Source organism: Miscanthus floridulus, chromosome 1 (genome assembly GCF_019320115.1).
Source record: "Miscanthus floridulus cultivar M001 chromosome 1, ASM1932011v1, whole genome shotgun sequence".
NCBI classification, from domain to species: Eukaryota; Viridiplantae; Streptophyta; class Magnoliopsida; order Poales; family Poaceae; genus Miscanthus; species Miscanthus floridulus.
In genome coordinates this window covers 182392851-182410380 of record NC_089580.1, presented here as the reverse complement: position 1 = coordinate 182410380, position 17530 = coordinate 182392851, and the positions used below count along the sequence as shown (strand labels likewise).

General features: G+C 45.9%; 1 protein-coding gene across 1 annotated transcript; it reads left to right on the top strand.

Moving 5' to 3' along the window:
- Positions 1-2244: 2244 nt before the first annotated feature.
- LOC136504498 (probable protein phosphatase 2C 29) lies at positions 2245-3852 on the top strand. The gene is made up of 2 exons (XM_066499440.1): positions 2245-2704; positions 2799-3852. The coding sequence occupies exons 1-2, from the start codon at positions 2410-2412 to the stop codon at positions 3677-3679; spliced, it is 1176 nt and encodes a 391-aa protein (XP_066355537.1). The 5' UTR covers positions 2245-2409; the 3' UTR covers positions 3680-3852.
- The last annotated feature ends 13678 nt before the right edge of the window (positions 3853-17530 follow it).

Here is a 17530-nt window from a genome sequence, read left to right as displayed (position 1 = left end):
ATAAATTTTTTAATAATTGAAACCGCATGCTCCGTGTTGAATCCAAATGGTAGCTTCGTTGTTGATCAAGTACAGTGAGCTAAGTGGGCTGTTGGAGTGGCACCCTTGTTAGCGAGCCTAGATTCAGAACATGTATACAACAATAGGATGTTTCGTGGAGAAATGAAAAGGAGAAGATGCTTAGTGAAAAAATAGCTTTTTCCGCTATACTATACCAGCACCTGGTGCTTAGAGGTGGATAAGATACTTAAATTTAAACGGGGTGATTTGTGTGTGCTAACAAGATAGTTTTGAGCCTACCTAAATACCAATCTATATTATAGTGATTAACTTTCTATGCCGATGCTTGATGATATGATAATATTCTCTCTTCTTTAAGTACCAGTGTCTAAGTACCTTGCATTGTACATATCCTAATGCATCTTATAAAACAAAACAGAGTGACTGAGTGAGATCGATTGGTTCACCGATGCTAGCATATTTGTCCAATTGTCCTGTGGAATAATTTCAAGAACATGATGGGATAAGAAAAGTCTTTTGATAACACCGTATTGCCATTTCTGTAAAATGGATGAATTCGTCTGTTAGCATGGATAATTTTTTTTTTCTGTTCTGTGTACTAGTTCAACCTATACTCTGTGTGGACGAAGAATTTTAATAGAAATAACTGCCAGAGATTCAAGACTAAATTTAGACCCCACGACTAATCATTTGCTTATCTTTGCTCTTTCTATTTTTGTGAAACACAGGCGATAACCCATGCAAAATATAGGGCTTGAATCCTAGCGGATAGGTTTCATCATAAGGATCTAACCAAACGTTTGTTTGGTTCTTTTTTGCTGCAAGAAATTATTCATATAGATACTTTCTTATCTTTGTGCTGCTACGATAGATTTCAGTAACCAATTAGTCTATATATTTTTTTATCCATATTCGAAGTTTTTTGCTTTACATCATATCTCCGCTTGTGTTCGACATGTGTTTAGGTAAAACCTTAGGTCTCATTTATCTGCACTCGTATCTACCCCAGTCCACATGTGTTTCCATATGCGGATTGATGTAAATATGTGTACAGCCAAACAAAGCCCTTAAGGATCTATGTGTTGACATCAAATAGATACATGTGTATGTGGTGTGAATTATGTTACACGTCATGTGTATATACCATATCCGGGATTAATAATAACAAAAGAGAAAATTTAGAAGTATATATAGAAGCACTTCGTCTAACGATAGACATAGATAATTTAGACACAATTTTTTAATAATAGTGGGTGCAGGTACTTTATTCACAAATTTAGGGGTTACTTTATATTACTTTTATAATGACGCACATTGGTGTTGCTTTAGGTTATCTGTAATAATATGGATGTAGCTAATTTATATGCAGATTTAGAGGTTGCTTTAAATTATTTTTTATAATGGCAAATTAGGTGAAGATTAGGAGTTAATTGAAGTTATTTTTCATTAATGCAAAGTGGGTAGTTTAGATATAGATTTAGGAGTTACTTTATAGTATTTTTTTTTCGAAAAATAGAATCTATATCCATGATAAGAGTCTACCATATTGATGTCCAAATGATAAGACTCTTGTGAGAATTGAGATGGAGGCTTAAAAGAAGTTTTAATAATTAGTAACAGTGTGATTCGGTATAAGAAAATACAAACTTTTAAACTTCGGTCAAAAGGCAGAATCTCATAACACAAGCTTAGCTTCTGCCGGTGTTTTCCTTTCCGGTGCTAAGCAGACCGACGGCAGCTGAAAAAATCTGAACATGGTCTAGCCCGACATGCTTTGGCAGTGTGAATGGCGAGTGTGTCCTCTCGAAAGCAGAGAACAAAAGATGTGCACGAGTCCGAATCCTATATGTCCACAGCATCCATATCCTACACCTGGAGGCCACATCTGTGTCAGGTACTCAGGCGAGATACGCGCCATTGTCCTTGAAAGTCAAAGGGAACGCGCCTGAAACGCCCAAAGCAGCGTCGGAACCGTGGCCCCTTTTTCCAACGGCACCAGAGATCGGGGCCGGGGTCGCCCCCGTTCAGATGGGCATTTGCATGCATGCCAAAGCGGCGAACAGAAGAAAAGAGTGTAAAGGCAGGCACGACCCAGAAAAACGCGTCTTCCAGCCCACCCGTCCGTCCCGTCGTGCCGTGCTCCCGCGGTCCACCGGTGAGCACGCGCCGAATCGGCCGCTGCCGCCTGCCTATACACGACCGTCACACACCGAGCAGCAAGCACTTCTTCCACTCGCACACCACACCCCGACAAAGCGAGCCAGAGCAGCCTCCGCAAAACCCCCGCGTCCGCGTCTCTCTCTCTATCGATCGCCGGGGTGGGCAGCAGCGACGCGCGCACACAAGTGAAGGGAAGTGAATCAGTGGCTGGGGGTTCTCGTCCTGGCTATGAGAGGTTTAAGGCGGTGGCTGCCGTTCTGCGGCGGCGGCGGCTGCTGCTGCTGCTGCGGTGAAGGCGCCGGCAGGGGAGGGGGCGTGACGGACGGACTGGTGTGGGACGTGGCCCTCAAGGCGCACGCGTCCGGTGACTACTCCATCGCCGTGGCGCAGGCGAACGAGTCGCTCGAGGACCAGGCGCAGGTGCTCGCGGCCCCGGCCGCCACGCTCGTCGGCGTCTTCGACGGGCACGGCGGGCCCGAGGCCGCGCGGTTCGTCAACAGGCGCCTCTTCTCCCATATCCAAGGTGAGCTCGATCGATCGCTGCTGGAGATGATCTCGATATGCATGTTGCACTACTGCACCTGTTTTTCTGACTGACATGTCGACACCCTGCGCAGGCTTTGCGGCTGAGAACGGGGGCCTGTCGGCGGAGGTGCTCCAGAAGGCGTTCGGCGCGACGGAGGAGGAGTTCATAGGCCTGGTGCAGAAGTCGTGGCCGTCGCAGCCGAGGATCGTGTCCGTGGGCTCCTGCTGCCTGGTGGGCGCCATCGAGGGCGGGACGCTGTACGTGGCCAACCTCGGCGACTCGCGCGCCGTGCTGGGCCGCCGCGGCGGCAAAGGGAACAAGCGGGTGGTGGCGGAGCGGCTGTCGCAGGACCACAACGTCGCCGACGAGGACGTGCGGCGCGAGGTGGCCGAGATGCACCCGGACGAGCCGCACATCGTGCTCAACAGCCACGGCGTGTGGCGGATCAAGGGGATCATCCAGGTGTCGCGGTCCATCGGCGACGTGTACCTCAAGAAGCCCGACATCTGCAGGAACAACCCGGCGCTGCAGCAGTCCCTCTGCCCGTTCCCGCTGCGCCGCCCCGTGATGAGCGCCGTGCCGTCCATCACCACGCGGGAGCTGCGCCCCGGCGACCGGTTCCTCATCTTCGCGTCGGACGGGCTGTGGGAGCAGCTCAGCGACGAGGCTGCGGTGGGCGTCGTGGCGGCCAGCCCGAGGAAGGGCGTGGCCATGCGCCTGGTGCGGGCCGCCCAGCTGGAGGCGGCGCGGAAGAAGGAGGTCAAGTACGACAAGATCCGGACCATCGAGAAGGGCCAGCGCCGGCACTTCCACGACGACATCACCGTCGTCGTGCTCTTCCTCGACAAGTGCAGGGGCGCCGCCAGGTCCGGCCCCGAGGACATCGACGGTACCTATGCGCCGCTGGACGTGTTCTCCTACAGCCCCGCCGGCGATCACGAGGACCCGACTAAGCCCGTCCTGCGTCGTTGATACGGATCATCGCTTGGTGTTCCGCGTGCTGTCAGAGACTGAACAAACATACTCTTCTTTCCAGTGTTCTTCCATTGCTTTGCTTCGCTCTCTAAACGAGAGAGGTGTACATATGAACCATGCTTGAGTTGTTTCGTTTGGAATGCACGAATCTTTGCCGATTCTTGGATGAATTGAGTTCTTTCCCGTTCAAGGACAATTCGCTTGTAAAGAAATACTAGTGTCAGGTCATGTGTCATAGATTGTAAATCTTCACCCATCTCTTCTCACTTTTTTTTTTTAAAAAAAGAAAATCTATTGCCTCCAACGGTTCTAGCTACTATCTACTTTTATGCTGATGCTTATGCTGAAATGTTGTGAAAGAAATGCATAGTTCCATGACTGAAAAGTAGCTCAAGCGAACAGGGTGAACGTTATGGCGTTATGTTCTTCATAGCTGTCATCAGTGTCAACCAAAGGAGAAGATGAATATACTCATCAGCACTTGCTGGTTAGCAGCCGGCCGCCGGCGACCTCCTTCCAGCAGACTGAACTGCATGTGAGGCAGGGCCGGTCGTCACTCGTCAGCGGTCATGGTCTCGGCGACGGTCTGCTTTGGAATATGGCGATGTGGAAAGACGTCCACAATCGTGGATCGGTTCAACCAGCAATATAATTCTTGACCTCTGAGTCAAAAAGAGTGATGGCATCGATGCCCTGACGTCCAGGATCACGAGAAATGGTGGACGATCTAATCATGGAGTTTTCTTAATATAAAAAATCTGCCGGCAGAATTGTGCCTAGCTTGTATTGATAAAGAGGGGATATTAAAAAAAAGATATTTATAGTCAAAATAGCAATTGGGGAAAACTTAAGAAATGATGTCGCTCAACAACACTGTTGTAATGCTGCTCGGTGGGTGCTCTTGTCTCGCTGGTGACTCTTTTTTTTTTTTTTTTGGGAAATACTTCGCTTCATTGATTAAGTAGAAACATTACAATGCATTGCTGCAGGAAGCTAGGATCACTAAGGCCTTGTTTAGTTGGCGAAATTTTTTAGGAAATGGTACTGTAGCACGTTCGTCGTTATTTGGCAATTAGTGTCCAATCATAGTCTAATTAGGCTTAAAAGATTCGTCTCGTGAATTTCGTCTAAACTGTGTAATTAGTTTTATTTTTTATTTATATTTAATGCTTCATGCATGTATCCAAAGATTCGATGTGATGGAGAATCTTGAAAAATTTTGCAAAAATTTTGGAAACTAAACCGGCACTAAGCCAAACAAAGTTCTGCTTACAATCAAGAGCTTGCTTAGCGCAAAGATGAGTTGCAAAATTCGCTACTCTTTTTGTGAAGACAACTCTAAAATTAGTGAAAGTTGAGGCTAATGTTGGATATAACATGGGCTTGGCCCATATAATATTTAAAGAAATCAAATAAAACTCTATAGTATGTAACATTAAGTGTTGTATGGTTTAATACCATATGAGATTTTGACTGAACGCTGACTCAGCTTATATGGTTGGAAATTATTCATCTAAATTGAGAAGATGAGAAAAGGATAAAGGCGTGCCACGCGCGCGCGTCGCCGCCGGCCGGGCCGTAGCAGGCGGGCGACGAGCGAGCGGGCGGGCGTGACCAGTCTTTTGCCACTTAATCCACATAACAACGGGAGTTACTCCCCTTGATGGTGGAGGCGAACTGATTACAACCTTTACTGTCTCTTCCGCTTCTGCACCTCTCCGTCTCCGTCTCCTGGGATTCTCAAAGTCACACTTCCGCAGCCTTCTGGTTTCCCCGTCCCGTACATCTGCGCGCACGGAGTAGTGGGAGAGCAGGTGCCTCCGGAACCCTCGTCCGCCAGAGAACCTTGCACGGGGTACGCGGCGGTTAGGTTTTTGGGGAGCGATCCGCGACTGCTCGTCCACGTACATCTTCTTCTCGGTGATTGCCTGCGGAACATCAAGGCGTCTTCTTCCTAGTGATCCGTTCGTGGGACTGCACTACGAACATCTTTCTACATCGACTGTGGTCCGCGACTTCGAGTAACGCACTCTAATATCGAATGGAGCCTCCAATGCCCTCGGCATGTGACCCTCCGCTGAGTACAGTCTAATACATGTGATTTCTGTACTTTGTGTTTTTACTGTATTCACGCGTATGTCATCTCTGCATGCTGTAGTGTTTATAAAAAATATACACATGCACATATATGTCGTCACAAACCTGCTGATGTTATTTTTTTAGATTAAACTGATAATAAAATTGCCTAAATTCCAAACAGCTAACGCCGCAACTTCATCCATGATCACTCCAACTTCGGATCGATGCTTGTCCCTGTCGCGCCAGAGGGAAACTAGAACCTGTGAGTCAGTCTCCACGATGATGTACTCTCTCGTTCCGACCGGAATCAGCCAGACACCATCACGTAACGCCTCGGCCTCCGCCAGCAAGGCCGAGCCCACCAAGTGCATCCATCGTGCCGAGGCCATGCGTAGATTGCCGTCGCTGTCCCGTAGCACTGCCCCCGTTGCGCCTGATTCAACACCCGGGAGGAAGGCCCCATCTGTATTAACCTTCAAAGTTCCGCGATCCGGTGGTTGCCATTTTACCGCTTGCTCCGCGATGATCTTCCCCGAAGGGCACACTTCTACAAGCTGAAAACAGGCCTCCATTGCCCAGTCTATTGCCGATCGTGGATCAATCGGCGTCTTCTCATGTTTCCGGTCGTTCCTGCTATTCCATAGCGACCACATCCCACAGAGAATTACTCCTCTATCTTCCTCCTTGCAGTGTGAATTCTCCAGCAAGTCTCTCGTCCAAGACCGAGGACATAAACGAGGAAGTTTAATCCCTGTAAGTCGTCTCAGTCTGTCCCAAAAACTGAGGGCAAAAGAACACTTCGTCAAGGCATGAAAGGTGGTCTCATCCTCCGCTCCATAGAAAATGTAGGTCCCTGCTTGTTCAATATGTCGTCGATGGAGGTTCTCACGGCACGGGATAAAATCATGAGAGACCCGCCACCAGAACACCCTAACTTTTGGTGGGACTTTGCATCCCCAGAGTTTTTTCCAGTGTGGATCATCCTTTGATGCCGAGTGTGACGCCCGCTGCTCGCCATGGTCCCTCTCCTGAGCCTCTTGTTCAATTAGCAGACGGTAGGCTGATCGCACCGTGTACAGGCCATGACGTTCAGCCGACCAAGCCCACATGTCTTCCCGGTGTCGCCCCAGCGGTATCCTTTTTACTGCCTGGGCGTCCATGTACAGCAGGTTTTCAGCAAGAGCCCCTTCATCCCAGCTCCGGCCATCCACTGATAACAGCTCGCTAACGTGCATGGCTGAAGCGCCAGATTTTGGGCAAATGGGTCTACCACCAATAGCTCCTGGGATCCACCGGTCCTGCCAAATATTCGTTGTAACCCCATCACCTATGCGGCGAATCAGGCCGCATTGTAGAGCTTTTTTTTCCCGTCAAGAGTGCACGCCAAGTATGGGAGGAATTCCTCTTATTTTTAGCTGAGAGAAAATCCCCATTAGGGTAGTACTTGCCCTTGAGTACACGTGCACAAAGCGAGTCTGGGGATGTCATAAGACGCCAGCCTTGCATGCCAAGCATTGCAACATTAAATTGCTTTACATCCCGAAACCCCATACCACCGTGGCACTTTGGCATAGTGAGTTCCTTCCATCTTCTCCAATGAATAGCTCTGTTTTCAGCTGCTCCTCCCCACCAATAATTCGATATAGTCGATGTAATTTTCTTTCGTGTTTTGGCCGAGAGGATGAAACAACTCATTGGATAAGTGGCAACTGCTTGAGCCACCGATTTAATCTGAACTTCCTTGGCCGCGCTGCTAAGACACTTCTCACTCCAGCCTCCTACCAGACCCCGTATCTTTGTCGAGATAGGTTCAAAGGCCTCCGTGGTACTATGTCCCACCGCAGTGGGGAGCCCAAGGTACTTCTCCCCCAAAGCTTCTGTAGTGAGTTTCATCTCCTCCTTCACAACATCGTCACAATTTGTGCTAAAAAAGATCGCACTCTTAGCAAGGTTCACCATCTGACCAGAGCCTTTCTGGTAGGAGTTGAGAATGCCCGCAAGACGCCGCCCTCCGCGATCACTCGCTTGAGTGAAAACTAGGCAGTCGTCTGCAAATAGCAAGTGGGAGACCCAAGGAGCATGGATCCCCACCTGAACACCTTTCGCCAGAAATTGGGCTCCAAAAATTTCAGCAAACTCGATAACCCTTCAGCACATAGGAGAAATAAATAGGGAGACATCGGGTCACCTTGTCTAATTCCTCGAGTTGGAGAAAAGGTGTTAGACATATGTCCGTTCACCCTTACTGAAAGCTTAACAGTCCACACATTTCATGATCAAATTCACTAGGTTCAAATTGAATCCTAGTTTGAGCATGACGCTGCGGAGGTAACACCGCTCGACTCTATCGTAAGCCTTTGCCATGTCCAGCTTAACTGCACACGCACCAGTTTTGCCTTTCTTTTTCTTCAGGTAATGGATATGGTCATAGGCCACCAACACATTGTCAGTGATTAAACGCCTCGGAACAAAGGTCGATTGCTCCTCAGAGATAATATCATCTAGGACCAGCCTGAGTCGATTAGCGATCACTTTGGAGCAGATTTTATACAAAACATTACACAGAGCAATCGGCCGAAACTGTGTCAACTCCTGTGGATTCTTGATTTTTGGGATGAACACAATCACTGTTTTGTTGACCACCTCCGGCATATCCCCGCCATTCAGGAACTCTAGGACTGCTCTGCAAATATCATCACCCACAAGGCTCCAATGTTTTTGATAAAAACCAGCCGTAAAGCCATCCGGCCCCGGCGCCTTATTTGGTTTCATAAAAAAGAGCGCATCCCTGACTTCTTCCACTGTAAATGGAGAGCTTAAGAACTCATTCTGAGCATCAGTTACTTTCTGGGGCACGTACTCACCACATCATCCGGCCGAGTAAGCTCCTGTGCCGAGAACAAATTTTGGTAAAAGAACGTCGCCATCATTTCTAGCTCATCCTGGTTTGTACACACTGATCCGTTCCGGCTCTTGAGAGCAATGATCTTATTTGTACGCGTGTGACAGAACCGTCTAATCTAATGCCTCCTATAAATACTTGTCTTTCATTAGACACTAAGTACTCAAGAGATGACACTAAACTACGTAGTTCCGTCGAGTACACCCCAAGAAAGAACTTAAAAATCTATATTTTTCTATCAGGATCATAAATGAGAGAATACAGTTTACAACATTCTTAAATCATTTCTTGCGTCACTTTATTACAGTAACAGAATATTACCACAATTGATTATAACAGCGAAATATAATAATGTTATTAGAGTTATAGAGAAAACAAATATTAATTTAATGACATGGTGGAGCATTAACGTAGTGGACATTTATATACAAGAGATGTTATCAGATTTTACATCTTTTTTATTAAAACATTTAGTGAGGGGTATAAATAAACACTACGGTCGTAGCGTGAAGGAATCCTCTCTGAGTCCACCAGGAGGTTTCCACACACAAGAATCAGCTCTAAGTATCCTCCGATCACTTGCAACAGAAAAAATAAAACCCTGAATACTCGATTGTACTCAGCAAGACTTACCTGACAGGAGAAAATAAAAGACTCCAAAGATATGCACGGCTTATTTGGCTTGTGGGTTATTGCATCTGCTGAAGCATTACTAAACATGAGTTCTTATATTAAATTTTATTAGTAGTCATCATTAATCCATTAACTATCCATTCTATCTAAGCACTTATGCTACTTTCAAGCAGGTGGTAAGCAATCAGAACTATTTTATCATCTTTCAAGTTCTAGTTCTTACTACGGTGCTAGATCATAGCCAAGTCGTACTGTCTCACAGAAACGACGATCCGCGTATCAATGTATCCCAGCTGGGTACCCCTGAAACACACGCCGTATTTGTACCCGAAGCACAAACAAGACCAACCCATTCCACTCCTGTCAAGGGGCCTAGATCCCCGTCCAAACTTGGACTCCAAGCCCCACACTTGAGACCCGATCTCATCATGGTGCTTAGACCTCCACATTTTTCCGTCTCCAATCAGTAGGTCCAGAAAGAGCTGAAACCCACTGACAAGAGCATAACAAGCCTTCCCGCTTCCATAAGCAAGTATGTGCTCAGGATAATAAATCTGTGACCTAACTACCATCCTACAGCAATGGACGGTCCTCAATCGACATAGGCGAACGTGCAATCCGAGCCTCGCTCGAATGCTTAACCAAGTCCAGATCCAAAGTACCATTCCGCCGGTCTTCAATTATCATTCATATATATTCTATGTGATAGTAATATAATAACAACAATAATATTTTTTCTATCTCTCGCGAGTGACAGGTAATCACTCGACTTCTACCGGGTCCTATAGCAGAGCAATCTACATGATCCTGACATACTAGTAGGACTTATAGGATAAGGATATATATATATGAAGTGGTTTCATTCAACTCCTTAAAACTTAATGCACAAGCATAAAATAAAGTGTAGAATAGTAGGGGTTATACATCAGGGCTTGCCTAGGTAAGATATAACCAAAAGTTAATATTCCATCTTGGTGACATGATCATCAAGGCACCATCCTTTCCGCTACCCCGATCACCTGCATGATCCATCATTGTTCCTATTATGATATACGTGGATGCAACGCAGAGACGTAAATAATCAACGGCAACCAAAACTCTTAGAAATACGATTACGCCTCGCAAGCTAACGAGATAGCTTTAATAACTAACATGCTAGGCTACATATTCATGTTGTCGAATAAGGCGGTGTTTCCCGAAAAATGTTCTAGTTTTAAAATCCCAAGGTATTTCGGCATTTTATTGATTAAATATATATTTTTAAACTAGGGCTCATTTAGGCTACCTTAGAAAACTAATTATTATGAAGCTACAAAAATTACAGTGAGCACCTAATAATGTTAGAAATTTACTATGAAAGTTTCAGAGCCAACACTATCACTAATTTATCACAAAAATTTAGATAACTACTAAAAATATTATAAAACGATGTGAACAAATTATACTAGCAGATAGATCATGATTTTATGAACCTAAAAAATTGGTTTCATAATTTTCGGTTAACTACATAATTTTATATTGAATTTACAAGTTTAACTTAGAAACAAAATTAGAAAATGCTTTAGAAAACAAAAAGAGCCGGTGGCAAGCATTCAACCCAGTAGCCCGGCTTGGTCCAACATGGTATGCGGGCGCGCGCAGCAAGCCAGCCCAGCAAACAGCTCAACGCGGGACACGGGCGCGCGCGGCAAGCCGGCCCAGCAAGCGTCCCAACACGGGATCCCTCGCGCACTGGCTATTTTGTAGAAAAGACCTTGATATATCAATTTATTATGTGGCACTATATGCACTATTTCTATCGTCAGTAATCTTGCAACCAAACCCTCGGATGTTTTCACTTTTACCACGGGAAGGTCCCTAGAAACCCCCCGCGCACCGGCGCGGCGGCCGACGGCATAAGGCGATTACGCCGAGCAAACTTGGCTCGCTACTGATAGGAGTAAGGAGCTGACCACCATCTACAGCTGAATGCACAAGGATGGGTGGCGGTTGGTGACTTGGAGGTGCACTGTTGCGAGCTGCAACGACGAGCGGCTATCCGTAGTAGTGGCGCGTCCTATTCCGACAAACCTACGTACGCTCAGTAGAGTAGAGGTGGCAGATAAGCATCAGTGGCTCACCGTTGTGCAAGCCCTACTGACGGTTGAAGCAGGGGATCGCTGCGACAGTCTAGCCATGTGCGAGCCGCCGGGGCGGCGGTGCTCCGGGATGGACACCCATGCATCACCGTGTCTCCAGTAAGCGCCCTGGCCAAATGGCGTGAGCACCAGATAGAGGAGGTCAAGGTGAGCTCATGGATACAAATAATTGAACCAATTCGGACCTTGCCCAAATTTCACTGGCACGGACAGCGAGAAAAATGCTAAATTGGCGGCCAGTAGTGCACGATTGCGCCAAGGCAAGGGTGGGGCTACTAGCTAGCTTTCCTGTCTAACTTCTGGAACGCCGAATTGAGGCGGGGTGCCTCGAACCGCACGTATTTGTCGTGCGAAGCGGGGCTATTCTATCGGCGACAAGGGTAGGCGGAGAGCAGTAGCTCTTCGAGGCTGTGCCTGCTTCGGTCGAGGCTACGGTAATGAAGCGAGGTGTCCGCAAGGGGAGGACTCAGAGAGAGCATCGTGGAGCGCTATGATGGGACTGCTTGGCCATGGCGGGATGCGGGCGGTGACAGTGAAACAGCGATCACGCACGGGGCCGTCTCGCATGGCCAGTGCAACAAAATGACATGAGGGAGGGCAGTGATACTGCGACATGGCATTAGTGCGATGCGACCATGGAGGTAGGCAGCGGCTCGGTGAGTAGGTGATTCGAGTGGCGGAACGAGCACCACGTTGGCTAGACAAAGGCCACCGTGACATCGGCTTGGCCGACAGCGAGGTGGGGCAACAGCGCGCCGGCCAGTAGCTGCAGGGTGATGACAGCAGCCCACTGGGGTCAGCCACGACCAGCCTACATCTAGACAGCCTGACCGAGCTCAGTTCCGCGGTGCGCGGAATGCGGCCAGCCGCACGACGCCGAGCGGCCGTGCGAGGTGACCGTGCACACGGGCTAGGCACATGACGTGCACGAATTTTAAAGCGAAGCAAAAACTACTAGTGATCACAAGTGAGGCACAGCTAATTCCCCTATCCTATAGTCAACATTACCAGTGACCTAGTAAAGCCATCGCCATGGCCAGAGAGCAACCAGAGAGGGGGATAGGAGGATGCCAACCTGAGCTCGTCGCACTGAACGCTAGTTCACGAACAGAGCGCCAACAACGTGGTTTACAACGCGTTCCAATGAAGTTTGGGGAATTTTTACGAGAGCCATGTGGCACCCAACATAACAACCACCTATGCCATGCTTAAGTACTCACTTTGATGCAATCAACAATACCAAAACATGCAGCTAGTGTTTAAATATTTTTGCTAGAATTTAAATGTCAAGATAGCATTCTCTTACTACTTTTCCCATACTTAGAAAAGTTAAGGTTCAATTTGAACTAACAGCTATTAACACTTTTGTTACAATTTTTAAAAGGCCTAAACCCTATTAACTTCTACCAACAAGTATTTCATGCAATAGTCCATACCTTATACTAACCCAATGGAGCAAAATATTTAAGCACCATTTAACTATTTTGCTCAATATAATTCACAAAAAATGGTATTTTACACTAAAAGGACCTAGGATGCCGCCTAGAGGGGGGTGAATAGGCATTTCTAAAAATTAACACCTTTAAATGCGGAAATGATTAGTAAAGGGGGTTTTCAAAATGGAAACTCCAAATAAAGAGTAATACCACCCCTCACAAGTTAGACACAGAGTATACAAGGTATAAACAATATATATACAGAAGCTACAACCCTACAACACAAAGTTAGAATAGAGAACAAATATATTCTGCACAGGCAGGAAATACCGGACGTGTCCGGTATGCACGGTTTCTGCAGAGCAGCCCCAAACTTGCTCCTTTCGATTTCTATCTTCAAACCAAACTGCAGGTATCTACTGGAGATGAGAATATACATAGAGAACCTGCACAAGAGCTAGAACAACACAAATATTAAATGAAATATGAATTGAGACATAATATTTGTCTTACTGAAGGTCAGACTCATTTGAGTCCTACTCTCCGTTGAGGGGGCTGTGGGCAACCAACAAAGGTCAGCCCTAGAGGGTACCACGAAGGTCACTCTAGCCGGAGTCTTTTCTAACTCCTTTTCCTCCTTCCACTAGTTGATTTTGAGGCGACGGAATCGATCATTACAAACTTTCTGAGGCACACCACAATCTCTCGGGTGCTCTTTGGTGACGCCTAACTAGTCTAGGACCGAAGAGTCCAAGAGTAACAAATGTAAATCACGAGATTGACAATATACACAAGTGCTCAAATGGTGCCTTGCTCTCTTTTTCGAAATTCTCTCTTAACCCACAAATGGATTTTGTGATTTGGATCACACACTCACTAAGAGATGGTTTTGGAGAGTTGGCAAGGCTCAAAAATGTGTATTGCAACCAGCAGAATCAGTAGCCTCCAAAGGTGGAGGCTTGGGGGTATTTATAGCCCCCATGGAAAAAATAGCCATTTTATAGCCGTTGCCATACCGGACACGTCCAGTATGACTTATACTGCGCCAACGGTAACTGAGTTACAGTGTCATTGTGAGGCGTCGAAACTCCTAGATGAATGCTGGAACTTCCGACCATCGGAAACTCTCGACCCTCAGCTTATTTGAAAACTATGGTAACTGAAGTTAAAGTATGTGAGAATGTCAGAACTCTCGACGCATGCCTGGAACTCCCTGACCCTCAAAGTATTTGAAAACTAGCCGTTGGCATCTGGCCGTCCATACCGAACTGTTCGATATAACCACCATAGTGAACTCTCCAAGTCAGTTAAGTGTGAGACGTCGGAACTCCTAACTCACGTAGGAACTCCCGACGAACCTACCCTGAAAACAACAACTTTACCATTGCTAGGCAAATACCGGACACGTCCAGTATAGTATTGCTAGACCAACAAAAATAGGTTAGCTCTTTTGTCTCTCAAACACTCAAAACTCACATGGGTTGGCTTGAGCACTTATGAAACATTATCTATCAACATGATGCATCCCTCTTAATAGTACGACATTCCTATTAACTCAAATTTAAAAGTATAACTGAATTTAAACCTTTTGAGTTGATCTCTTTCAACCTGAAGCCGTGTATTCCAATCTTCATCAAGTGAGGGTGCCAACATGTCAACTTTGATCTTTTTCATTTGAGCATAGCCATCTTGAGCACGTGACTTGATTCCATTCATTAAATATATATAACTCCAAATGCATCAAGTCACTTTCAACACTTTATCCAATATAGATATGATCTTCCACATCAATATGACCATCATAGCTTGATTAGTACCTCAACGAAATGCAAGTACTTTTTTCTTTACCCTAGCTAGGTTCTTCGCCCACCAAGCCGTTGCTTGCTCTTCACCCTTGCTTAGTACCTCGAAGCCTTTCCATGCTATCTTCACCATCTTAAGCCATCAAGTCACATCTTGTGTTGAATCATCCATTCATTTGTATTTGTTATCTTTTTCATTTCAATTTAGCAAGCTTTCAATTATGAGACCATTCCATATGCAATCCATCATGTCTCATCAACTAATTTTTACCAGGGCTTGCTTTCATATAGTACATGAAAATCCCACAATAAATAAACCTTTGACATGAATTCTATTTGCATTGTTGTCTTGTGCTTGAACTAGATTCTTTATACAACAACACACCATTTTGGCTTTTCATTAAGTACCTAGTGAGATAACCTATTACCTATCTACACTTAGCAAACGGGTTAGACCTTTAATCATATTGTCATTCACTCATCCAAAACCCACTAAAGGGCTAGATGCACTTTCAATCTCCCCCTTTTTGGTGATTGATGACAACTTGATTAAAGCTTATAAAAGAATATAAATGTTTAAGCTTTTGAGTTCAATGATTTATGAGAGGCTCCCCCTTAATATGTGCTTATGATTAGAATTCACAAAATGACATCAAATATCATTTGCACATACTAAAACATATAGGAGACTCCTCCTAAATCATTGCATCCAGTGGGATGCATGTGTGTGTGATAAAGTAAAACCGTGATGCATATAACAAGATATATCACACAAGAATAAATATAAAGGCATCACATCAAATATTTTCATTCTAGCATGCATAGTCCTTATAAAAATAAATACAACACATGTATGTCACACATAGCACTCATTACACATTTTCTCAAGTCTACAAGCCACTGATATATAAATAAAGATCATGTCTCAAGAGATACATAGATAAAGCATAAGTAAGTCTTGTCTCTCACATGATACAATCTATCTTAAACTCAAGATACATCAATGAAGCTCAAAAACTAAAATGAAGCTCAAGAAACTACAACCCATAGTACATATCTTCAGGTACAAAGATAAGCAAATGAAACAAATATCCTGAAGCTTTAATCAGTCTCTCTCCCCCTTTGTCATCTATCACCACAAAGGTCCAACAATGATATACTAAGGACAAAGGGGCTGCAAGCTATCTCTGAAAGCTATGATCACTGATCATCATCTTCATCTCCACCAACATCCTCATCATTTGAGCGTGGAGCACCGGCTGGACGAGAATGACCCGCACCAGATAGGTCATAGCCACCAGGCCTGTAGTAGCCGAAAATACCTGTGAGGTCACTCCACTAGTCTAAAGCATACTCGTCTGCTGCACTGGGACAGTGACTGAGAGTGAGTAGGCACACGAGCCTATAGTGGTAAAGTGTCAGGGTGCTCTGGTGCCTGCTACTACTGCTGCTGCTATCACTGAAGGAACTCAGCAAACTCTGTGTCGTACCTACCCTGCTACTGCTCCTTAGTCTTAGGCTCACTAGCTGCCTCATCTGATAGTAGAGACCTAGGAGGATCAAGCTCAAGTCTAGCAGCAATCTGCTTCAAAGTTCAAGTGTCCTTCCTCCTAGCCTCCCTCTCCTTCTGCTAACAGGTCCATATGTCCTTACATATCCCAAAGATAGCACTGAACATCTTGTGAATAGGAGAAGGAGGTCTGCGGTGACATGAAGAAGAACGTGAAGGAGCATGTGGTAGAGGGGAAGCTCCTCCTCCTACTGCACCACCTACTGGTGCATCTACCTCTTGTGCTACTGCTGCTCCTCCTAGTCCGTTCTAGAGGTACCCCAACCTCAGGCAAGTTTGCAACAATCTTTAGGGCCTTATGTACCTTGTCATACTCAAAGATATGCCCTGTGACCTGCTCAATCATGTGCATGATGTAGGGAGCAAAACCATAGCCCTTGAGGGGCCTCTCTTCGACACTCCTGATCTTGCACCAAATGAAGTCAAAGACACTAAAAGGTCATGCATCAGGTGCCATCCTATGGAGCAGATTCCTAGAATAATCTACAATGTTTCCCTTGTCTCCACCCTTGCAATTCAATGGTCTTCCTGAACATCTTGTCCAGGTATCTATAGGTAGGGTGAAGACCTAGAACCTTCCCCACTGCTCCTCTCTCACACCCTGGTGGGTACATGTAGGCTAGCTGCTCTAGATGGAGTACCTACTCTATATGGATCCTATCTCTCTTAAGATCCTCTAAAAAACCAAGCAGGGCGGCGAAAGCGTCATAATCCACATTGTACCACTGGCCCTCAACATCCAGTGCATACTGCCTCTCATCCTCCTCAACATACAGGGTTTTGTAGAACTAAGCTACCACCTCTATGTTCCAGTCATGCTGGAACTCCATTATCTCATAAACCCCTATATGCTGGCAAATGGCAATAGCGTGATCAATGGAGGACTTCTATAAATCTCTGATGTACTGCTAGTCAATCCACTAAGACCTGTCAATCATTGAGTTCCTGGTGAGGATCACATTGGTGTAGAAGTCCATATGAAAGGTTGTCTGAAATCGATGATCAAACTAAACCCTAGGCAAGCCCCTTGGATCAATTCTCCTCTCATCTCTGGCCCTTCTGGTCATGCCTTTTCCTCGATAGTCAACTCTAGAAACTTAAGAGGGTACACTAGGTGGATGTGTCTCAAGTAATCCATAGTGCATACCCTAGCCTAGGCTGGTGCTGAGCTGGAGGTACTAGGCTGCTCCTCCACAATCTCCTAATCATCATCTGAGGTGTCATCATCTGAACCTTTGTTAGTGCTCTTCCTCTTTCTAATACTGGGCTCCACTCTATACTCCTCTAT

Bases quoted from the DNA above. Each gene is read 5' to 3' on its own strand.
- LOC136504498 (XM_066499440.1), top strand. From the start codon at position 2,410: ATGAGAGGTTTAAGGCGGTGGCTGCCGTTCTGCGGCGGCGGCGGCTGC. The intron at 2,705-2,798 runs GTGAGCTCGATC...CACCCTGCGCAG, and splicing joins CCTCTTCTCCCATATCCAAG to GCTTTGCGGCTGAGAACGGG.